At 41.1% G+C, this 24991-nt stretch overlaps 1 protein-coding gene across 1 annotated transcript in view; it reads left to right on the top strand.

The window, feature by feature from the left end:
* The window catches only part of RTTN (rotatin), a 246053-nt gene that overhangs the window by 16431 nt on the left and 204631 nt on the right, over window positions 1-24991 (top strand). Inside the window, exons 3-5 of the mRNA XM_075826473.1 lie at window positions 2090-2277; window positions 15112-15286; window positions 24090-24182. Coding sequence (XP_075682588.1) covers window positions 2090-2277; window positions 15112-15286; window positions 24090-24182 — 456 coding nt within the window. The remainder of the gene's footprint in view (window positions 1-2089; window positions 2278-15111; window positions 15287-24089; window positions 24183-24991) is intronic.

Here is a 24991-nt window from a genome sequence, read left to right as displayed (position 1 = left end):
GCCCAGGGTTGGGAGAGATGTCCCCTGCAGCTAATAGCAGGAGAATGGAGAGAGACAGCAGATGGTTCTGTGATTTATGTGAGTGTTTTTTATGTTGGGCAGTGGGATGAGATGGGTTAAGTTGACTGAGGAAAGTGAATAATGAATGGGAGCTGTACATGGGCGAGGCAAGGAGAGAGGAACTGATGTGGACTGTTTTTTTGGCAAGGCTTAAATGGGCGATAGGATTGTAATCCAAGAGCAGCTATAATGATGAGAGCAGTAGCAAACATGTTTGTTTACAGATAGTTAGTATTCTAATATTTAGAGCGTGGGCTAGTTTGTTTGGTTTGGTAATGCAGCTTACCTGTCACTGACCCTGTCCAACTGCCATGTATAACTGCCATGTATAACTGCCATGTATAACTGCCATGTATAACTGCCATGTATAACTGCCATGTATAACTGCCATGTATAACTGCCATGTATAACTGCCATGTATAACTGCCATGTATAACTGCCATGTATAGCTGCCATGTATAGCTGCCATGTATAGCTGCCATGTATAGCTGCCATGTATAGCTGCCATGTATAGCTGCCATGTATAGCTGCCATGTATAGCTGCCATGTATAGCTGCCATGACACTTAGACAGAGATGACTTCTGCCTTTGTGCCCCCCTGCACGAGTGCCTTCCCCATATGCTACATCTAAATTTATAGGGGAGTAGATGCTCAGATCTAGGCCTAATTAAGCTCGTTCAGCTATTCATCAAATCAACTAGACACATGAGGTGAAAAGCTCTGCAGAGATAAACAAACAAACTAGCAGGTCTGGATGATCATAAAACTTAACGACGATCAAACACTTTGACAAAACTTAGAGATAACATTAGACTATATAGCAAAACATAGCATGCTATTTGTGCCGCATGGTCAGTGAACGGTGTGAACTTAAAACGCAGAAACACAATGGAGGATTTGATGTATTTTTTTTGCAGGTTGTATTTTTTATTGGCACACATTATACAGCTAATGGAGAGGAAGGTTGTTCTTCTGCCCGCCGAGTGCTTAATTGCCTTTGAAGGATAGTGGAGGAGAGACGTGTGGAGGCGCTGGGCATTGCTGTATTTGCAACAACGGTGCTTGAGGAACTTTTATTTTAAGGAACTTTTGTTTTTTTTGCAAAGCAAGTAAAAAATAACTCGCTCACGCGCCCTGTACACGGAGCACTCCCTCTACCTGCAAATAGAAGATCTTCGTTACACAGGCTTTAGAGGAATCATGCAGCGTAGGGTCAAGAAGATCTGCTAGCATCATACAGTAGGTGGCAAACGTATGTGCAGATAACGTTTCTTAAATATTTAATACCGTTTTGCTCTGGCTCGTATGTGCGGCTCGCTGAAGATACTTCTCTATATGCTAATTAGAAGCAGGACTCGTGACAGCGCACACTGCCCAAAGGCAGTCTGGGAGATGTAGTCTCCCGTGGATGAATGCGGTCATGTGACTTCACACTAAATGCCTCGCAAAGAGAACAGATTTGCAGTGCTCCTACAAGACCAAAGTTAAAAACAGTAGTTTTATATGGAAAACAACTAAAAATGACAGTTTAGTGGGAAAACCTCTTTAAGTAGCGCGTTCGTAGAGGTTGTATGGACCTATGGGTATATATAAACAAAAGCTGCACGTACATATAGCCCAGCTGAAAGACCAAATTTTCAATGCAATTCTATTAGTTTGCGCGTCTTGGAGGGTTTACACCTAAAATGTGTAATGGGCCATGGATTAGTAAATCAGAAGTCAGAGCAGTATTCTGTTTGCTAATTTTGTTTATTTCACATTACATGCAGATATTAGAATTTTTCTGTTGTGTTGCAGCAGACAATTTTTCGAAAAGTGACAACAGGAAGTGCAGACAATTTGGTTGTCACCTTTGAATTTGCTCCTGAGGGTAAAATATCTCACAAATCTGTTCAGTCAATAACAGTCACAATTTACAGAGCAGAAAATTCAGTGATGACAACCAATATGGTAACTTTTTTTAGGTGATGTCCCTCTAATTTATGGAGATCCTTTCTTTGAGTTACAGATTTTTTTTTTCTCTTTTAGGCCACCACCTTGCCGAAATTAGAGAGCGAGCACTAAAAAACATAATTTGTAAACTGGACCATAACCTTCTTATTCCTGCGGATCTAGTGCAAGAAAAGTCATTGTTTGTATGTCTTCTAGACTGGTTCAACTTCCCTAAAGTTCCAATGAAGGAAGAAGTTCTACAACTTCTAAATAACTTGGTAAAGGTGCGTATTTAACAACATATGTATGCATTATGTCAGCACATTGTTAATGCTTCTGTATATGTGTAGTATTTGATGACTGATAATTAATTGTCTTTCGTTTTCTATAATTAGACTTTATTAGGCCCTGTTCACATGACGGGTTTTCCCTATGTTTACCGTATACACCAGCAAAAGCTCCCGATGTTTGTTAACCCCTTAAGCCCTTGAGGACCAAGCTCATTTTGGCCTTCAGGACCAGACCCATTTTTTCAAATCTGACATGTTTCACTTTATGTGGTAATGACTTGGGAATGCTTTTACCTATCAAAGCGATTCTGAGATTTTCTTGTGACATAGTGTATTTTATGATAGTGGAAAAATTTGGTCGATAAATTCAATATTTATTAGTGAAAAACACAAAAATTTTGTGAAAGCATTTTTCTCAATTTAAATGTATCTGCTTGTAAGACAGGCAGTTATACCACACAAATTTGTTGCTAATTAACATCCCCTATATGTCTACATTAGATTGGCATATTTTTTTGAATGTCCTTTTATTTTTCTAGGACGTTACCAGGCTTAGAACTTTAGCAGTAATTTCTCACATTTTCAAGAAAATTTCAAAAGGCTATTTTTACAGGGGCCAGTTCAGTTGTGAAGCGGCTTTTAGGGCCTTATATATAAGAAACCCCCAAAAAGTCACTCCATTTTAAAATCTTCACCCCTCAAAGTATTCAAAACAACTTTTAGAAAGTTTCTTAACCCTTTAAACATTTCACAGGAATTAAAGCAACGTAGAGGTGAAATTTTTCACATTTCATTTTTTTTTGCAGAAATTAATTTTTTATCTATTTTTTTTTTTTGTAACACAAGGTTTTACCAGAGAAATGCAACTCAATATTTATTGCCCAGATTCTGCAGTTTTTAGAAATATCCCACATGTGGCCCTAGTGTGGTAAAGCACTGGCCTCAGAAGCAAAGGATCACAGTGGATTTTGGGCCTCCTTTTTATTAGAACATTTTTTAGGCACCATGTCGGGTTTGAAGGGCTCTTGCGGTGCAAAAACAGTGGAAATCCACCAAAAGTGACCCCATTTGGGAAACTATACCCCTAGATAATTTCCTCAAGGGCTGTAGTGAGCATTTTGACCACACAGGTTTTCTGCAGAAATGATTGATAATGGGCCGTGAAAATGAAAATCTACATTCTTTCAAAGAAAATGTAGTTTTTGCTAATTTTTTTTCTAATTTCCACAAGGACTAAAGGAGAAAAAGCACCACAACATTTGTAAAGCAATTTCTCCCGAGTAAAACAATACCCCACATGTAGTAATAAACGGCTGTTTGGACACACGGCGGAGCTTAGAAGGGAAAGCGCCATTTGGCATTTGGAGCTCAAATTCAGCAGGAATGGTTTGCCCATGTCGCATTTCCAAAGCAAGTGAACCAGTGAAAACGCCAAAAAAGTGACTCCATTGAGAAAACTACACCCCTTGAAGAATCCATCTAGGGGTGTAGTGAGAATTTTGACCCAACAGGTGTTTCATAGATTTTATTAGAATTGGGCAGTGAAAATAAAAAAAATCCTTTTTCTTCAATAAGACGTAGCTTTAGCTCCAAATTTTTCATTTTCTCAACAAATAAAGGAAAAAAAGAACCCCAACATTTGTAAAGCAACTTCTCTGGAGTACGGCAATACCCCACACCTGGTGATAAACTGCTGTTTGGGCACACTGCAGAGCTCAGAAGGGAAGGGGCACCATTTGCTTTTGGAGTAAAGATTTTGCTGCATTTGGTTTCTGGTCGCTATGTCGCATTTGCAAAGTCCCTGTGGGACCAAAACAGTTGATTCCCCCCCCCCCCCCCAGAAGTGACCCCATTTTGGAAACAACACCCTCAAGGTATTCACCTAGGGGTGTAGTGAGCATGTTAACCCCACAGGTGTTTCGCAGAAATTCATGTGTACACGATGTAGGAGAGTGAAAATGGGATTTTTTTCCATAGATATGCCAATATGTGGTGCCCAGCTTGTGCCACCATAACTAGACTGCTCTCTAATTATTATGCGGTGTTTCCCGGTTTTAGAAACACCCTACATGTTGCCCTAATCTTTTGCCTGGACATTCGACCAGGCTCAGGAGTGACAGTGTACCATGTAAAATTGAGGCCTAATTTGGCGATTTACAAAGAATTGGTTCACAATTGCAGAGGCTTTGATGTGAAATAATAAATGAAACCCCTGACAAGTGACCCCATTTTGGAAACTGCACCCCTCAAGGCATTTATTAAGGGGTGTAGTGCATTTTCACCCCACGTGTCTTTTCCATAAATGATTGCGCTGCGGAAGGTGCAAATTAAAATTTTCCCCTAGATATGCCAATTCAGTGGCAAATATGTTGTGCCACTGCGGACACACACCCAAAAATTGTTAAAAGGGTTCTCGCGGGTATGGCGATGCCATATATGTAGAAGTAAACAACTGTTTGGGCACACTGTAGGGCTCAGATTAGTGGGAGCGTCATATGGCTTTTGAAGCGTGAAATTTGCTTGGTAATAGTTTTGTTTGGAGTCTTACTTGTGTTTCCGTTTATAATGTGGGGCATATGTGAGCTGGGCAGAGTACATCAGGGGCATAGTCAGGTGGTATAATAATAATGTAAAAAAAATAATAAAATAATCCATAGATGTGTGTTACGCTGTGATCGAGCCTTTCTTCACAGGCCGGTGTCTCACTGATAAATGTCTTTCCTTATCCCTGTTTTGGTCCACACTCCGCACCTTTGCAGTTTGGGGAATTTTGCCAGGAAAGTATTGTCCTGGTATAATACGGGCGCCCTCGCTTCCAGCAGATATGTTTTGGCCCTCCCATTCCTGGTTCCCCAATTTTAGTGCCTTGATAAATCGCCTCTTGAAACAGAAGATTTGTTCCCCTTGAGCTGCACAACTGGATATTTTTCTTTCCTTACTTATTGGAGCCTAAACTTATTTTATTTGTTCATCGACGTAGTGGTATGAGGGCTGTTTTTTTGCGGGACGAGTTGTAGCTTTTATCATACTGGGGTACATGCGACTTTTTGATCACTTGTTATCGCCTTTTTGGGAGGCAAGGTGACAAAAAAAACAGCAATTCTGGCATAGTTTTTTTAGTTTTTTTTTTTATACAGCGTTCACCATGCGTTATAAACTACATGTTACCTTTATTCTGCGGGCCAGTACGATTACGGTGATACCTAATTTATAGAACTTTCTGTCGCCATGTTGTGAGAGCCATAACTTTTTTTTTTAATTTTTTCGTTGATGGAGTTGTATGAGGGCTTGTTTTTTGCGAGACGAGTTATAGATTTTATAGGCACAATTTTTAGATACATGCGACTTTTTGATCACTTTTTAGTTCAATTTTTGGAAGACAAAGTGACCAAAAAACCGCAATTATGGCAGTGTTGTTTAGTTTTTGTTTTTTTTACGCCATTCACTGCGCTGGATAAATAACATAATATTTTTATAGTTTAGGTCGTTACGGTCGCAGCGATACCAAATATGTATGGTTTATTAGTTTTTTTTCAATAATAAATGACTTGATAAGGGAAAAAGGGAGAGATTGTGTTTTTATTTTATTACTTGAAACTTTTATTTGTATGTTTTACAACTTTTATTTTTACTTTTTTTTACACTTTTCTTTAGTCCCACTAGGGGACTTGAAGGTCCAACTGTTTGTTTGATGTTCTAATACATTGCACTACCTATGTAGTGCAATGTATTGGAACTGTCAGTTGTTCACTGACAGCAAGCCGATCAGGCTCTGCCTCTGGGCGGGGCCTAATCAGCTTCCGTAATGGCAGACAGGAGGCCATTGTTAGGGCTCCTGTTGCCATAGTAGCAGTCGCCAGCCTTGCCATCGCATGGCAGGCTGCCGATTTCCTACAAAACTCTAGGATGCAGAGATCGCAGTGGATTGCTGCATTGAAGGGGTTAATGCCAGGAATCGGAGCTAGCTCCGGTTCCTGCCGATAGATCGGGGTGTCCGCTGTAACATACAGCGGACACACACTGCTGATGACGCCGGCTGAGCTTCTGAGCCGGAACCTGAGCCGGCGCCATCTTGCTGATGGTACCGGAAGCCTTTTAGGCCCATCCGCCGGGCGGGGCATAGGAGGCTTCCGTTGCTGGCAGACCGGGAGGTAAGTATTAGGCCTCCGATCGCCTTTGCAGCCACCGGCAACCCAGCGATCACGTTGCTGGTGTGCTGGTGGCTAAAAACTCCTCACATGCTGCGATCTCTATTGAACGCAGCATCTGAGGGGTTAATCGGCCGAATCGGATGCTAGCTCCGGTCCTGGCCGATACCTCAGGGTGCCAGCTGTAACATACAGCTGTCACCCGGCGGTGATGGTGCGGGCTCAGCTCCTGAGCTAGCTTCATCTCCATCACGTACAGTAACGTGAAAACGCGTTAAGACACCAGTTTTCATCACGTTACTGTACGTGATTGGGCGGGAAAGGGTTAAGGACACAGACAATTTTTTCAAAACTGACGTGTCCCTTTATGTGGTAATAACTGGAATGCTTTTATGTATCCAAGCAATTCTGAGATTTTATCGTGACACAATGTGCTTTGTTAGTGGTAACATTTGGTCGATTTTATATTCAGTGTTTATTTGTGAAAATCCTCAAAATTCAGAGAAAATTTGCAAAAATTTGCATTTTTCTAAATTTAAATGTATCTGCTTGTAAGACAGATAGTAATACCACACAAAATCGTTACTAGTTAACATTTCCCATATGTCTACTTTGTTTGCATCGTTTTTTTAAAAATATTTTTTTTTTTTTAGGCCATTACAAGGCTTAGAACTTCAGCAGCAATTTCTCACATTTTCAAGAAAATGTCAAAAGGCCATTTTTTTTCAGAGACCGGTTCAGTTCTGAAGTGGCGTTGAGGGCCCTTATATGTTAGAAAGTCCCCATAAATCACCCCATTTTAAAAACTAGACCCCTCAAAGCATTCAAAACCGCATTCAGAAAGTGTTTTAACTCTTTAGGCGTTTCCACAGGAATTAATTCAAAGTAGAGGGGAAATTTTCAATTTTCATTTTTTTTGTCAAAATTCATTGGTAATAAATTTTTATTAAACTTAATATTTATTTCCCAGATTCTGCAGTTTTTAGAAATATCCCACATGTGGCCCTAGTGTGCTACTGGACTGAAACACAGGCCTCAGAAGCAAAGGAGCACATAGTGGATTTTGGGGCCGCCTTTTTTAGAATATAATTTAGGCACCATGTCAGGTTTGAAGAGGTCTTGTGGTGCCAAAACAGTGGAAACCCTCCAAAAGTGACCCCATTTTGGAAATTACACCCCTCAAGAAATGTTTCTAGGGGTATAGTTAGCATTTTGACCCCATAGTTTCTTTACTAAACTTATTGGAATTAGTCTGTAAAAATGAAAATCTACCTTTTTCGAAAAAAACTTTTCATAAGGAATAAATGAGAAAAAGCACACCATCATTTGTAAAGCATCTTCTCCCGATTACGGCAATGCAACATATGTGGTATTAAACTGCTATTTGGACCCACGGCAGGGCTCGCAAGGGAAGGAGCACCATTTCGATTTTGGAGCAGATTTTGCGGGAATAGTTTTCAGTGCAATGTCGTGTTTACAATGCCCTGGAGGGACCAAAACAGCGGAAACACCCCAAAAGTGACACATTTTTGAACCTACACCCCTCAAGGATTTTTTCTATGGGTATAGTTAGCATTTTGACCCCACACGGTTTTTGCAGAATTTGAGAATTATGCCGTGAAATTGAAAATATGAATTTTTTCTAATAAAATTTAGTTTTAGCTCAGATTTTTTCATTTTTACAATAGATGAGAGAGGGAAAAGCACCCCAACGTTTGTAAAGCAAACTCTTCTGAGCACAGCAATACCCCATATGTGGTAATAAACTGCTGTTTGGACACACGGCAAGGCTTAGAAGGGAAAGTGCGCTATTTGGCTTTTGGAGTTCACATTTAGCAGGAATGGTTTGCGGAGGCCATGTCGCATTTACAAAGCCCCTGAGGGGACAAAACAGTGGAAACCCCCCACAAGTGACCCCATTTTGGAAACTACACCCATTGAGGAAATGATCTAGGGGTATATTGAGCATTTTGACCCCACAGGTTTTTTGCATAAATTATTGGAAGTAGGCCCTGAAAATAAAAATCTACATTTTTTTTCAAAGAAAATGTAGGTTTAGCTAATTTTTTCTCATTTCCACAAGGACTGAAGGAGAAAAAGCACCGTAAAATCTGTAAATCAATTTCTCCCGAGAAAAACAATACCCCACATGTGGTCATAAACGGCTGTATGGACAGACGGCTGGGCTTAGAAAGGACTGAGCGCCATTTGACTTTTGGAGCTCAAGTTTTGCTGGAATGGTTTGCGGCGCCATGTCACATTTGCAAAGCCACTGAGGGGCTAAAATAGTGCAAACTCCGCAAAAGTGACCCCATTTGGGAAACTACACCCCTCGTGGAATTTATCTAGCAGTATAGTGACCATTTTGACCCTACTGTTTTTTTGCTGAATTTATTTTCACAAGGAATAAAGGAGAAAAAGCGCCCCAACAATTGTAAAGCAATTTCTCCCGAGTACTGCAATACCCCATATGTGGTAATAAACTGCTGCTTGGACACACGGTGGGTCTCAGAATGGCAGGAGTGCTACTTGGCATGTAGATTTTGGTTGATTGTTTTTTGGGCGCCACATTGCATTTGCAGAGCCCCTGAGGTACCAGTACAATAGAAACCCCTAGGAAGTGGCTCCATTTTGGAAACTATACCCCTCAGGGTAATAATCTAGGGGTGTAGTGAGCATTTTGATCCCTCAGGTGTTTCATAGATTGTATTAGAATAAGGCAGTGCAAATGAAAAAAAAAAATGTTTTTCCGAAAAATATGTAGTTTTGCACCCAATTTTTTTTCTACAAGGAGTAATAGGAGAAAAAATTTGTTATTCAATTTCTCCCGAGTACGGCAATACCCCATGTGTGGCCCTAAACTGCTGTTTGGGCACATGGCAGAGCTCAATATGGAAGGAGAACCATTTGGCCTTTAGAGCGCAGATTTTGCTGGACTGGTGTACGGGCGCCATGTCGCATTTGCAGAGCTCCCTGAGAAGTGACCCCAATTTGTAAACTACACCCCTCAAGGCATTTATCATTTGCCTGGACATATGACCGGGCTTAGGAGTGAAAAGCGCATGTGAAGTCTATTTTGGTGATTTTCGCAGCATTAGCCCACAATGGCAGGGCTCTGCGGTCAAATAGTAAAACAAACCCCCCAAGTAGTGACCCTCATTTTGGAAACTGCACCCCTGAAGGCATTTTATTAAGGGGTGTAGTGAGCATTTTGTTTTTTTTATTAGAAATTAATGCTCAGTGAATGGTGCAAAGTGAAAATTGCACATTTCCACAGGTATGTGACATTTTAGTGCACAATATGTTGTGCTCAGATCGTACCACTGAAGACAAAAAAATTCAAACTGTTAAGCGGGTTCTCCCGGGTATTGCGATGCCAGATCTGTGGATGTAAACTGCTGTTTGGGCACGCTGCAGCGCTCAGAAGGGAAGGAGAGACATTTGGCTTTTGGAGCCCAGATTTTGCTTAGTCGTAGTTTTGTTTGGGGTTTTGCTGGTATTTCAGTTTATGATGTGGGGGCATATATAATCTGTGCGGGGTACATCAGGGCATAATAATGGGGTAAATAAATAATATTTCATAGATATGTGGCCAGCGTCGCACCGATAAATGATACCAGATGTTATCCACTTTTGGACACTGCACATTTTGTATCGCCATATTCTGAGAGTCTTTATCTTTTCTCCACTGGAGCTGTGTGAGGGCTTATTTGTTGCAGGACAATCTGTAGATTTTATTGGTACCATCTTGGTGTACATGCGATTTTGTTTTATTTTTTGATTACTTTTTATTTCATTTTTTGTCAAGCAAGGTGACCAAAAACCAGCAATTGTGATGTTTTTTATTATAGATTTTTTTTACGGCGTTCGCCATGCGCTATGAATGACAATTTTACTTTATTCTGCGGGTCGATACGACTACGGCGATACCATATGTACCCTATTTTTCTAACTATAAGACGTACCTGACCATAAGACGCACCCAGGTTTTAGACAACAGAAAATATGAAAAAAATTATTTGTTAAAAAATAATTTAGTCTTCACCACATTCTGAGAGCCAAAACTTTTTTTTTTATATTTGTTTTTATCGATTGAGCGGTGTGAGGGCTAATTTTTTGCAGGTGAGCTGTAGTTTTTATTGGCACCATATTCACGCTGTGCAGTGAAAGAAGCTGGGCTGGAACAATGAGAAGTGTATGAAGCTGATTGGTCAGCATCATACACTTCTCTGTACAAGGCCCAGTTGGTAAAAAGTAAAAACACGCCCAGTTGTCTATTAAGAAACAAATTAGCATAAATCTAAAATTGCTTATAACTTGCTCAAAAATGATCGTTTTTCAAGATAACCACTGTTATCTACATTAGATCGCCGATCAGATTATGTAGGAGATAGGGCACTTCTAATCTGGTGACAGAGCCTCTTTAAATGCAGGCTGTTACAGATGCAGAGCAATAGCATCCGTCACTCCTAGACTATTAGGGGACATATTAAATGGATATGTCATAAACTCATACAGCATACGTTAAACAGCTGCCTTCATCGCCTATGGGAGACGGATGCCAATGCTAGGCCTCGGTCACAGCCATTCGTCACCCATAGGCTATTATGGTATCTGTGCAATGGATACGTCATGAAAAGCTCATGACATATCTGTTTATCGGATTCCTGTCATACAGTGGCATCTGTCACCCACTCGTCCCATGTTGAGAAAACGTAACTTTTTTTATTTTATTTTTATGGAATCCCGTTATAGCGAATAGCCCAGTCTACTACGCTATTCCATACCTCTAAAACAAAAAAAAAAGGAAAAAGGTAGACCCACATATACCAGCCCTCTTTGCCTACGTCGGGCTGATGGAGCCCTATGGACACGTTTAGCATGTACTTTAGGAACTTTTCTGACGTACGCGCTAAACGTAGGGAAAAAAGTGATGTGAATGGGAATCCATAGTGCTGTGAAAAACTCCATAGTGAGTACTCGATATTCATGAGGTGCGGGAAGCCCTGTCCACCAGCTGCTGATTTTTAGCTTTCTCCCAATGAACAATACGGGGAGAAAGTGGTCATCGGCCGGTCTGCTGGGCTAGCAGCAGCTAAAGATTACTACCGATTGCTGGCAAGTATGTAATACAGCGTTGGGAAACCTTGTGAAAGACTCCCTTTCAGGTGATTCAGGAAAGTGAATATTGCATGTGAGCTGCACTATTTGTGTATTTCTCTTTCCTGACAACCACTCTGATGACACAACCTGTGGATATACTCGTCCGGTGGAGGAAAATCATTGCCTTTGTACAAGCGTATATTCGTTTTGCCAAACTTTTCAGATATAAACTCAACCAATACAAAAATACCAACCCCAAGCTTCCAAAGTGTCTTATTGAGAAAATTATATATATTTTGCCCCAGCCTTCTGACTTCACCAGTTAACTTTCTTGTGTAACTTAATTTTTCATGAAAGCAGTAATCTAATGGAAGTATGATTGCACTAATACAGATTAGGACTCTTTGTGCTAATCCTAAATGAGTATTAACTGTATAGAGAGCAGATCTGACTGATGCATCTCCTTTCTTTTGTGTTTGACTCAAATAACTGAGCCAAAAGCTGCCACAAAAACTGTATCAAATCGATTTGTGTAATCCTGGCCTGAGGCCCTGTTCAAATGGAAACCACGGCAAATTCAGAGACAAAAAAAAAACAGCCGTAAATCTCCCTATATTGATTTCAATGGGAAATAGGTCTTTTTTTTTTCCTGGATGTTTTCTGTCCAATTGCGGAAAAAAAAGCGTCATGCCCTGTCTTGGAGTGGTATCTTGAAGTGGAAATCAATGGGAGGTGGGAAAAACCGAAGCCGTTCATTTATAGCGATTTTTGTTGGTGTTTTTTCCATTTGCTAAATTTCGCCTCAAAAGAGCGCTAAAAAAAGCTTGCATTTTACAATCTGCCTTACAAGTTCAGAAGGAATTTTAAGGAAGGATGCAGCTGTATACTTCAACCTAAAATAATCTGTCTTTGAGGTCTGCTTTCCGAAACCAAATTCAGAAGTATTAATATTGAAAAAATGTGAGCACTTCTTCAGGTTCTTAGTATAGTGGGCCCTGTTCATTAATTCAAGTGACCCTCCGATATACATTTGACCTCTTCTCAACATGTACGACGGAAGTCAGACAGGGAAGTATAGATCGGGGTCACAGGCTGAGCCTTCTCAGTACGTTGTTGGTGTCTGTTGTGTATTACAGCTGACTTACTGCATTAATGTCCGTGATCAGAGATCATCCTGTCCGTTTAACTGCTTAGTCAATAGCTTCATCATAACTTTAGATGGGGAGGGACGTTCCCGCTGTCGCCAAATCGGCAAAGCTTAGCCCCTTAAGGACGCAGCCTACTTTTGGCCTTAAAGAGGCTCTGTCACCACATTATAAGTGCCCTATCGCTTACATAATGAGATCGGCGCTATAATGTAGGTAACAGCAGTGTTTTTTATTTAGAAAAACAATCTATTTTCACCAAGTTATGAGCGATTTTCGCTTTATGCTAATTACTTTCTTAATGCCCAACTGGGCGTGTTTTTACTTTTGACCAAGTAGGCGTTGTGGATAGAAGTGTATGACGCTGCCCAATCAGCGTCATACACTTCTCTCAATTCATGTAATCCGCACATAGTGATCCTGCGTTGTTCACTATGTGCAGTCACATACACCCACATTAACTTTACTGAAGTGTTCTGACAGTGAATAGACATCACTTCCAGCCAGGACGGGATTTCTATTCACAATCCCGACACTTCGCTAACGTTTCTATGGGACTTACAGCACAGCAAGCGTGATCTCGCGAGATCACGCTGTAAATGACAGCTTACAGCGAGATTACGCTTGCTGTGCTGCAAGTCCCACACAAACGTTCGAGAAGTGTCGGGATTGTGAATAGACATCCCGTCCTGGCAGGATCCCTATGCGCTGAGGAAATGAATGGAGAGAAGTGTATGACGCTGTTTGGTCAGCGTCATAAACTCCTCTGTAAAACGCCCACTTGGTCAATAGTAAAAACACGCCCAGTTGTGTAAAAATATTTTTACACCACTTTTTAACTTTTGATTTTTATTTTGTCCCATTAGGGAACTAGAAGGCAGGAGGCCCTGATCACAATTCTAATACACTGCACTACATGCGTATTAGAGCTCTCAGCTACTTGCTTACAGCAAGCATAGTGGTTCCTGACTTTGTCAGGACCCACTAGGCTTCCGTAGGTGTCATAGCCGGAGGCCATTGTAAGGCCTCCGGTTGCCATACCAACCATCGCTGCCCGCTATCATGTAGCAGGATGTCGATGGTGGTTAAACCCCCTAAGAAGCCGCGATTGCTATCGAACGTGGCTTCTAAGGGGTTAATCAGCGGGGACACCGCGATCGGTCCCTTCTGAAGGTGCTGCGGCAACTGCTGTGCGAGTCAGCAGTTGTCACAGCTCCTGTATGTACCGGGAGGACGGCCGAAATGGAGGATCCTCCCGTGATGTACTGTTAGGTCATGGAGCGCGAACGATGCAATTACCATGACCTAATAGTACGTCAAGGTAATGATCGCTTGTTCAATTCCCCTAGTAGGTTTAAAAAATGAAATAAGGTTTTTAGGAATATACAAAACCTTAAAAAAATAAAAATAAATTAAAAGTCCACAATCCCCCTCCCATGTCTTATTTTTCCACGAATGTTATGAAAGCAATGAAAAAATAAACCTAATTGGTATTGCCAGGTTTGCAAAAGTCTGAACTATTATAATATAGCGTTATTTTCCCGCACAGTAAAAAATATATAAAAAGCGAAAGAATTAGGCCTCATGCACACGACCATAGCCATGTGCACGGTGATTTTCGGGTCGGCCGGCAGCGGACTGTCAGCCGCAAGCCGCCTGCAAATCGCGGGCAATGCACATGGCCGCGGCCATTATTTTCAATGAGCCCGGACCACAGAATACGGCCATAATAAAACATGTCCGTTCTTACTGCGGTGCGGGCTCCCGGGCCATGCACAGACCGTAAAAACTACGGTCGTGTGCATGGCCCCATAGAAATGAATGGGGCCGCAATTCTCCCGTGGATTTTCGGGGGAATTGTGGCCGCAAAAGCATGTTCGTGTGTATGGGGCCTTACTGTTTTGTTTTTTTTTGTCACCTAACCTCACAAAGTGGAATAAAAAGGGTTCATAAAGTCGTATGTACCTGTAAATAGTATAAATAAACACTACAGCAAAAAAAACCAAAAAAAAAACCTTATAGAGCTCCATTGATGGGAAAATACGATATGGGTCTCAGAACATGGCGACACAAAACAAATTTAATAGGTAAAAGAAAGTCAATAGGTCGGCACTACTCACAGGCTTCGCTTTATCTTAGGAGCGGGTATGTCTTCAGGGGGATGTTTGAATAACAGGTCACGGTGGTGCTCGGCTGAAGAGTAAGTATCTGGCTATCCATCAATACAAAGAAAAGGCGGCAACTCCCCATCCTGTATAAAATTCTGTTTATTTCTGCTCATGAAATGTCCATATACAAGGGGTAAGGGAGGATGATCCCAGCGGACAACAGCCTGTTTTGTGTAACAACACTTTCTCTGGCCCAATCATGGTGATTTTCTTTGTATATAATCTTTATCCGTAATATATTTTCTGCTTTTTTATTTTTTGCAGTATTCTGTAGCAGCTCAATGGTTGATTGATATGGGGGCAGTGGATTTCTTCTCTCAACTTCGTCCAAATTTAGAGCCAAATCTCCAAGCTATAGTGGATGATATCTTGGATGGTCTTTTTCTTCTTCCTACAGAAATACCATGTGATTCATCATGGCAAGCACAAGACTATCCAGGTAATTACTGATATCGTCAAGTCTTTCCTCTACAACTGTATTTTTACAGATAAAGCAAGGGGGGGCTGTGTGGCACTGCCTGCAAGGGGGGGGGGGCTGTGTGGCACTGCCCACAATGGGGGGGGGGGCGCTGCCCACAATGGGGGGGGGGCTGTGTGGCAGCATCTACAGAGGGTAGTGTGTGGCAGAAAATGTACAAATTAAATTCATCCGTTTATCAGTTAAAACGGACAGGGAATAAATCTGATGCAAAATGGGTCAAAATCGCTTGTTAAAAACGGAAACACGGCCTGTAACGGAAACGGAAAGCATGCAAAACGGCCGAGAAAAACGGACCAAAACGGCCGTTTTTATCGGCCGACACTCGGACCCTGTCGTGTGAATAGAGCCTTATTTCAGGAAATTAAGTATCCGAGTTCAGTCTTTCTGATGCAGTGTGCCAATCCCTGCATAGGCATATATTTTATACCCTAATATTCTGGAAGCTTAATAATAATAGCAATAATAATCTTTTTATATAGCGCCGACCTACTCTGCAGCAAGAGTAAGAAACAAGTCCAACAAGAGGAGTGAGGACCCTGCTCGCAAGAGCTTACAATTTATAAGGAAATAGGGGTGGCACAACATGTAAAAAGTGCTTGTTTTGTATAATTGTCCAGACATTTTTTATTAACATAGTGTAGAACACCTGAGCCAGCCACCAGCCAGTATCTGTATAGACGAGAAAAGAAAAAAGCAACAAAGCGCACATAGGGCATGAAACAGTAACAACCCTGATATGTAGTAGGTTCAAGATATGCTAACCTTGAAAAGTTATGCTGGGAGCATAACATCCAAAATCGTGTGGTCCAGTAGTCCTCTGGGGCTTCAGTATTTTTGGTCTGGGTGCAGCCGGAGATCCGATTCGAGGGCTGGAGGAGTCTCGATATTTCAGTAGGAAGAATACACAGGAAAATGTGGATATTTCCTCTGGCACAGCCGCTATTGGTTTTGTTTGTTCCACCCAGTCACAAAGCAAGGTGAGTAAAAAAGGTTTTTTATTTCGTGCAAGATACAACCACAAAGTGTTTCAAGACCGGACTGGTCTCTTCCTCAGGTGGTGTACAAATAGTCAGTGTAAACCAGATCCATGATATATAACCGAGAGAGGAGTCGGCTAAAATAACGACTACCGGGTCATGGTTACACGTCATATTAACGGGTAAACACGTAGAAAAAAATAATATATATATGATATAGATAAGAACACATTTAAAAAATAAGTATACAGTTTAAATCACATTTTGTAATATCTCTTATATTAGAAAACTATTTTTTAGAGTTAAATAGGTTAAAATTTAATAAAATACGATCTTTAGTGGCATAAAAATTCATGGATTTAAAAATCTATATAAATACATCTACATGGTTGTGTGTCAGAGTAAAATAAGAAACCTGATAAAGTTGACTGAAATTTGGAGAAAACTATCTGCAGATTTTAGCTTTCATTGCAACGCGTCGCTGGTTGTCATGGTGATGTACCGCTGTATTTCTAATAGGATTTTTATTCGAGTCTTGTTTGAAATAATTACCACAGTAAAAAAAAAAATAAGTAAGAAAAAAATGGACTTGGATAATAAGATAAGGAAAGGGAAACGAGGATAAAAATGTACTGGCTATATAGGTCATTATTTTGGTGGTTTGAGCGATGATACAAGCCGCAAATATTCGGCTGAAAGTTTTTATATAGATATAGATATATATATATTGTATTTTGTAGAGGCACGATTTTCTAAAATAATAATTTAATCAATATATCGATCTTTGGTATAAATTTTGGAACTCTCTTAGAGATTGCCCTTTTGTAAAAATAATAATATTATCTAATAATAGTTTTTATTAGTTGCAGTATTCCTTCTGATTAGAATATATTAGATACATTTTCTCATATCAAATGATTGTCTCCATTACTTCATTATTAGGGTTTTTAATTTATATATCTAAAAAAAATCTCTCGTTTACAGAGGAATCAAACCGATCTGCTCTAGATTCAGCTATTTGTTCAATTGGTATGATAGCAAAACATTCAAAATTATTATTGTGTACAGTGTTTTGAAACACTGTGTAACAAAAATGTATTTTTACAGTTTAATCGACGTTTGTTAACACGACAATGTAGGGGTTGTATTGTTCTACCCACATATTGTAGACCACACTGACAGTTGATTAGGTAGATTACATATTTTGATTGACAGTTCAATTTTGTGTTGATTTCCAGTTTGATTTCATTCAAAGCAGTCAGTGTTAGGGATCTTGCCACAACAAAGGCACCTCTCTGTATAAAGTGCATTAGGGTGCAAGGAGTGTGGGGGACACTGCTGACTGAAGGAGTCAGGTTCTGATGACAAATGTAACAGGGGGCAAAGGGAAGGAGTCAGATTAGGGAATGTTATATGCCTGTCTAAATATGTGTTGTCATGTCACTCCTAAAACTGAATGTTGGGAATTAATCTGTTTGTCCTGGATAACGCATTCCGGATAACTGTTTCAGCACAAGAAAAGTCTTTGAGATGGGAGTGGGAGGTTCGTAGTCTTAGATGGTTGGTATAATGTACAGTAGTCAAGATGAGAGTGAATCAAAGCAGGGATGAGAGATTTGGTTATTTCCACAGTAAGAAAAGGGCGGATTCTGGAGATGTTTTTGAGGTGAAAGTGACAGGAGCGTGAATGTGTGAAGTAAAGGAAAGATCTGCGTCAAAAATAACCCCAAGACAGCGGGCGTGTTCCCTAGGAGTTATGCTAGTGCCACACACTGAGATGGAAATATCAGATTTGGGTAGGTTAGTACATGGTAAAAACACAAGAACCTCTTATTTTGAACGATTCTATTTCAGATAGAAAAATAACATGATGTTATAGACAGCTGACACACAATTAGTGGTGTCTTGTAGTAGTTCAGGGGTGATGTCACAGGAAAAGGTATATAATCGGGTGTCATCAGCGTAGAGATGGTACTGGAAGCAAAAATCTGCTGATCGTTTGTCCAATAGGGGCTGTGAATAGAGAAAGAGGAGAGGACCTACTGTAGGACTAAACCTTGAGGAACCCCAACAGCAAGAGGAGAAGTAGAAACAGCAAATGATACACTGAACGAGAGGCCAGAGAGGTAGGAGAAAAACCAAGAGCGCAGTGTCCTTGAGGACAATGGAGTGGAGCATACTGCGTAGGAGTTGATTGTCTACAGTGTCAGACTCTGCAGAGAGATCCAGAAGAATCAATAAGTGTAGTTGCCGTTTCAGGAGATCATTTAAACTTTAGTATGGGCAGTGAGTGCATTGTGCAGAAACTGTATTGTAAGGAGAGAAAAAAGATGATTAGGCGAGAGTAGATCAAGTGTTTCAGGAGTTTAGAGATAAAGGGAATATTAGAGACCGGTTGGTAGTTAGCACCGCAAGAGTTGTTTTTTTCAGTAATGGGGTTATAGGGACATACTTGAACAAGGCTAAATATTTTAGTTAGCTGACTAGTGACAGCAGGGCGGAGAGAGACTGTACGCGGTGAGAGGGAATAGCAGTCCGTGTAGGGATGCTCTGCTTCATCCAGGGCACTTTTGAGCACTTCATTGCAATGTGTGGCAGCCAGATTGAGAAAGGAATGGGAAGAGATTGGGAACAATGAGGACTGTAGACTGTCTACAAGTTGCTCAGTTTTCATGGTATATCGATTTCGGTCTGTGTGATGGGTAGGTATAACCTGACCAGGAAGATAACTTTTAATAGTAGAAGAGAGAAGGTTGTGGTTAGAGAGCGAGAGAGGAGATTTAAATAAAACAAAAACGAGAAACTCAGCAGAGCTGGAAGAAGACTAGATCAATTGAATTCCCATCCTTATGTGTAGGAGAATTAGGAAGTTGTAAATGGCCTAGGGAGGAGGTTAAACATAGAAACTGGGAGGCAGATGAGATTTGGTGATGTTAGTCACCCATAATGAGAGTGGATATTTCGTAGGCTAGGAAATAAAGCCAGGCAGCAAAATGATCCATGAACTGGCAAGTTGAGTCAGGGGGGATGGTAGACAATCGCCACTTGCAGGGAGCATGGGTGGAAGTGACTTAGGGTGTAGACCTCAAAGGAGAGAAATATGAGCGAGTGGGTACTGGGGGAATGAACTGGAAAGTACATTATGGGAAAATAAGTATTCCTACTTGTGGAACCTGCTTGTTCTCAGGTCTGGTGATATGAGAAGTGTAAGATAGAGCATCAGCGGGAACAGTGTCAGACTGTTGATGCCATGTTTAAGAGATTCAAAGAGTTGGAAAGTCATTTACGCCTTCCTGCCCAATGCCCCCTATTGCGTCATGGAAATTAAGTGGTTCCCGTAAACTGACGTAACAGTACGTCGTGGTGATCTTGCGGGTACGCCATCACTTGCAGGTGTTGGCTCTAACGGACAGGATCGGTGAGAACACCGTTGACGAACGTTTAAAGAGAACCTTTCACCTGCACATACATGTGCAGCATGTAACAGGCAGGGCTTCACAAACACTGTCTCACTTGAAATAATTTTTCTAACTTCCTCCGATATTTACATATCGGTGCCATTATATTTGGCGCCCGATATGTAAATAAGCCCCTGATCTGTCAATGGGGCATTTCTATCTAAATGTCAAGGGGGCCTGATGTCTTTGCTCTGACACTGTCAACTCCGCTACGGACAGTGTCAGGGCGGCTTGCACTGTTTAGCCTCACATGAATCCAATACTTTTTTCGTTTTTCAGCTAAGTGGCTCTGTTGCAGCGATAATCAATTTATTCCTTAAATGCAAATAATATTTTTGGAGCAACGAGGGCATCACTGTTGCTTAATACAGCTCTACCTTCTCTGCACAGTCCGATACTCCCTCCCTCCCTTCCTTCTTTGATTGACAGGGGACAGGCCGTATAAAAGCCGTGATCATGCCTGGCCTCGTTTTCGCCTCAGCGTGCCCGTGCCTCTGCTTCCAAATCGGCGCATGCGCAGTACATCCCTGAAGTTTCACAGGTCTAATCAGCTGCATGCCTGGGCATAGTGTGACATAATCGTTGCTCCAAGAAGCTCATTTGCATATAAGGAAAAAAGTGATTATCGCTGCATCGGAGCTGAAAAATTAAAAAAAAAAAAAAAAAAAAGAATTGGATTGAGGTGAGGCTTCGCTATATTACTGTGCTGCTGGTTTGATAGGCACGTTTCTGGTGACAGACTCCCTTTAAAAAAAAAAAAAGTTAAAATGTTTACAAATATAAAAACAAGTAAGTACACAAACCCCCCCCCCCATTAAATTTTTTTTGTTATATCAAAACGTATAAAGAAAATAAAGCGTGTATATACTAGTCCTTCTCAATTAATTAGAATATCAAAAATGTAATTTATTTCAGTAATTCAAAAAGTGAAACTCATATATTCTATAGATTCATTACACACAGAGTGATCTATTTCCAGCATTGTTTTTCTTTAATTTTGATGATTATGGTAACAGTTAATGAAAACCCAAAATTTAGTGTCTCAGAAAATTAGAATATTATATAAGCCCAATTTAAAAAATGACTTTTAAAACCGAAATGTTGGCCTACTGAAAAGTATGTACAGTATATGCACTCAATACTTGGTCGGGGCTCCTTTTGCATGAATTACTGCATCAATGTGGTGTAGCATGGAGGTGATCAGCCTGTGGCACTGCTGAGGTGTTATCAATGCGGCGTGGCATGGAGGCGATCAGCCTGTGGCACTGCTGAGGTGTTATGGAAGCCCAGTTTCCTTTGATAGCGGCCTTCAACTCGTCTGCATTGTTGGGTCTGGTGTCTCATCTTCCTCTTGACAATACCCCATAGATTCTCTATGGGGTTTAGGTCAGGTGAGTTTGCTGGCCGATCAAGCGCAGTGATACTGTGGTTATTACACCAGGTATTGGTACTATTGGCAGTGTGGGCAGGTGCCAAGTCCTGCTGGAAAAAGAAATCAGCATCTCCATTAAGCTTGTCAGCAGAGGGAAGCATGAAGTGCTGGAAAATGTCCTGGTAGACGCTGCGCTGACTCTGGACTTGATATAACACAGTGGACCAACCCTGCTGCTCAGTGGTCCAAAGTCCTGTTTTCAGATGAAAGTATATTTTGCATTTTATTTGGAAATCTCGGTCCCAGAGTCTGCAGGAAGAGTGGAGAGGCATCAATCCAAGTTGCTTGCGGTCCAGTGTGAAGTTTCCACAGTCAGTGATGGTTTGGGGAGCCATGTCTTCTGCTGGTGTTGGTCCACTGTCTTATATCAAGTCCAGAGTCAACGGAGCTGAAATTTTAGAACACTTCATGCTTCCCTCTGCTGACAAGCTTTATGGAGATGCTGATTACTGAAATCAACTTTTTGATATTCTAATTCTAGTGTATAATGGGTATCGCTGCATATGTAACAACCTGTCCTATAATATTTTTACATTATTTAACCCGCAATAGGAACGTCGTATAAGAAAACCTTAAGCAAAAAAACAGCAATTCTGTCAAAATGTATTATCATGCCTCACAAAAAAAATTGAATAAAAAGCAATCAAAAAGTCATATGTACAACAAAAGGGTACCAATTAAAACATCAACTTATCCCGCAAAACCAAGCATTCATACGGCTATGTTTAAAGAAAAATATAAAAAAAATGATGGCTCTGAATGCAGCGACTAAAAAGCATGAATTAAAAAAAAAAAAGTGCTTTTACTGTGCAAATGTAGCAAAACATAAAAAAAATTATATAAATTTGGTATCGCCATAATCGTACAGAGGACCTGCAGAATAAAGTTAGCATGACAATTATACCACATCGTAAACGTAAAAACCAAACAAAGGCTTGCCACCCTTGGATCGCCACTTGTTTTTCCTCCTCGTCACAAATGAATCTTTTTTTTTTTTTTTATATAAGGGCAGATTCACACGAACGTTGCGTTTTTGCGCGCGCAAACAACGCAGCGTTTTGCGAGCGCAAAAACCATTTGACAGCTGCGTGTGTCATGCGTGTCTGATGCGCGGCTGCGTGATTTTCGCGCAGCCGGCATCATAGAGCTCATGCTTGTCAACGCCCGTCACTGTCCAAGGTGCTGAAAGAGCTAAATCTTTCAGCACCCTCGACAGTGAATGCCGAACACAACAGCGAAAAACCTGTAAAAAAAAAAGATAAAGTTCCTACTTACCGAGAACTTCCCGGCCGTTGCCTTGGTGACGCGTCCTTGGTGACGCGTCCTTGGTGACGCGCCTCTCTTGACATCGGGCCCCACCTCCCTGGATGACGCAGCAGTCCAAGTGACCGCTGCAGCCTGTGATTGGCTGCAGCCTGTGCTTGGCCTGTGATTGGCTGGAGCTGTCACTTGAACTGAAGTGTCATCCCGGGAGGTCGGACTGCAGGAAGGAGACAGGAGTAATCGGTAAGTTAGAACTTCGTTTTTTTTTTACAGGTTAATGTATTTTGGGATCGCAAGTCACTGTCCATGGTGCTGAAACAGTTTAACTCTTTCAGCACCATGGACAGTGACTATCTCCTGACGTCGCGTACCGATAATTTTTTTGCCGGGATCGGCCAAAACGAGTTTGGCCGAACCCGGTGAAGTTCGGTACGCTTGTCCGGCTTCGCTCATCGCAAAGACACTCCGTTTGGATGTTCGGAAACAGAAAAGCACGTGGTGCTTTTCGGTTTTCATTCATCCTTTTCACTGCTGTTGCGCGAATCACGCTCGTCCCACGGAAGTGCTTCCGTGTGGTGCGCGTGATTTTCACGCACCCATTGACTTCAATGGGTGCGTGATGCGCGAAATACGCAGAGTTATTGAACCTGTCGCGCTTTTTGCGCAGCAGACAAACGCTGCGCAAAAAGCACGGACTGTCTGTACTGCCCCATAGACTTGTATTGGTCCATGCGTGCCGCGTGAAAACCACGCGGCCCGCACGGACCGAATACACGCTCGTGTGAATCCCCCCTAAAAGTTACACTATTAATTATATTTAGACCAAAATGGTGCCATTAAAAAATACAACTTATCAAAAAAACAAACAAAAAATACGGCTGTCGACGGAAAAAAAAAAGTTATTGCCTTTTGGAATGAGTTGATTTAAAAAAACAATAATAATAATTGACGCGTCTTGAAGGCCAAAACAGGCGGCATTTTTAAAGGCTATGTGGATCTTTTGTAGCTTTTTTTTCTTTTTTAGTTAATATATGTGCTGGCCCCCTCTCCTCCTCCACATGGGTTAAAAGGAGATCTGCAAATATATGCAGCTGCCACTTCAACTTGCTCTAACTTAGGCTAGGTCGCAGCTAAAGCTGCAATCCAGGAAGATGGGAAAAAATAATTGTATACCATAAATTAAAACTTGCAGTGATGAAAATAATGGTTTAGCAGAGAGAAAATTCAATGACACAATTTGAATAATTAAAAAAAAAATGGTTTCAAGGTTGAGTATTCACTTTAAGAAATAGAAACCAAGATGCTTTAGATATAATTGTATTTATCCTCCTTGATCAGCACACATAAATTTACATGTATAAAATCGGGGCCATTTGTATAAGATTTGATTTCTAGTTCATGCTTCCATAGATATAATAGTAATTTTAGCTGTTAGAATACAATCCCTCCTGTACATGTTGTAACCGTTTAGGCTTAACCTAAAAGTATTACCGCTAGTAGTTTCACTCGGATATTACCTGGCAGAATGTCTGCTAAAAATATACTTTGCAAAATACAATGTATGGCTAGAAGTCTGTGCCAGGGGACAGGATGTACCGTTGCAGTCACAATTTGTATTTTTCCCTCTCTAGTTATACAGCAAAAGGAAGCTCTTTCTGTTGGATATTTTCAGCAAGACACTTTAAGGCTTCAACCCACCGAAATGTGTCAAGAAAAAAACAGAGGTATGGATCATGAAACTTTTGTCATTTTAAATAACTTGATAGTTGTGCCTATATATTTTCTTGTGTACATAGGTAAAAACATAAGACCAGAGCAGGAGGACCTGAGCAAATTGATAGGTACTGTATTTTTCGGACTATAAGACATAACTTACTATAGGATTCACCCAGATTTAGACAACTAAAATTGGAAAAAAACATTTCATACGAATTAAAACTTCTCTGGTGGTCTACGAAAGTGGCGATCTTAATATCCCTTACTTTGGTAGTCCTTACTATTTAACTTTTTAAGTTTTCCTTTACGTTTTTTAGTTATCTTTATGCATCCCACATCCCTGCTCTATTCCGCATTTTCACATCCATATATTAGTGCACACCATTCTGCCAGTGCTAATCACCCCCAACACCCGTATAAGGAGCAGCCTTCCAGGAATCGGGCATTACTCCTGTACACACTGTATATCTAGGCAGCCTCTAAGGTACAGGGCCTCCATCATCCGCACACAGCACTAGGTACTGTGTACTCAGCATTATCCAGGAGTGTGGCAGGTTGTAATCACTGCAGACCCAGAGGTTCCTCCTACCCGACTCCCATAGCTTCCAGCCCCGTGGAGGCGGCAGTCCGTGTTGGATGTAGTGGCAGTATCCTTGCTTCCTATACCGGGACACATCTCTCTTCATTTACCGCTAAACTGCTTCCTTTGCTCTGCCTTGAACTTATTAGCAACACGCCATCCCCTTTATTCTGCCACCCCAGTAGCAAATATGGCTCGGATGTTCAGAGCACTTTTTGAGCACTGTGCCTGATCATT

Source organism: Rhinoderma darwinii, chromosome 5, assembly GCF_050947455.1.
Source record: "Rhinoderma darwinii isolate aRhiDar2 chromosome 5, aRhiDar2.hap1, whole genome shotgun sequence".
In the NCBI taxonomy this organism is placed as follows: Eukaryota; Metazoa; Chordata; class Amphibia; order Anura; family Rhinodermatidae; genus Rhinoderma; species Rhinoderma darwinii.
The sequence above is the reverse complement of the archived record's forward strand: the minus strand, read 5'-3'. Positions and strand labels throughout refer to the sequence as shown.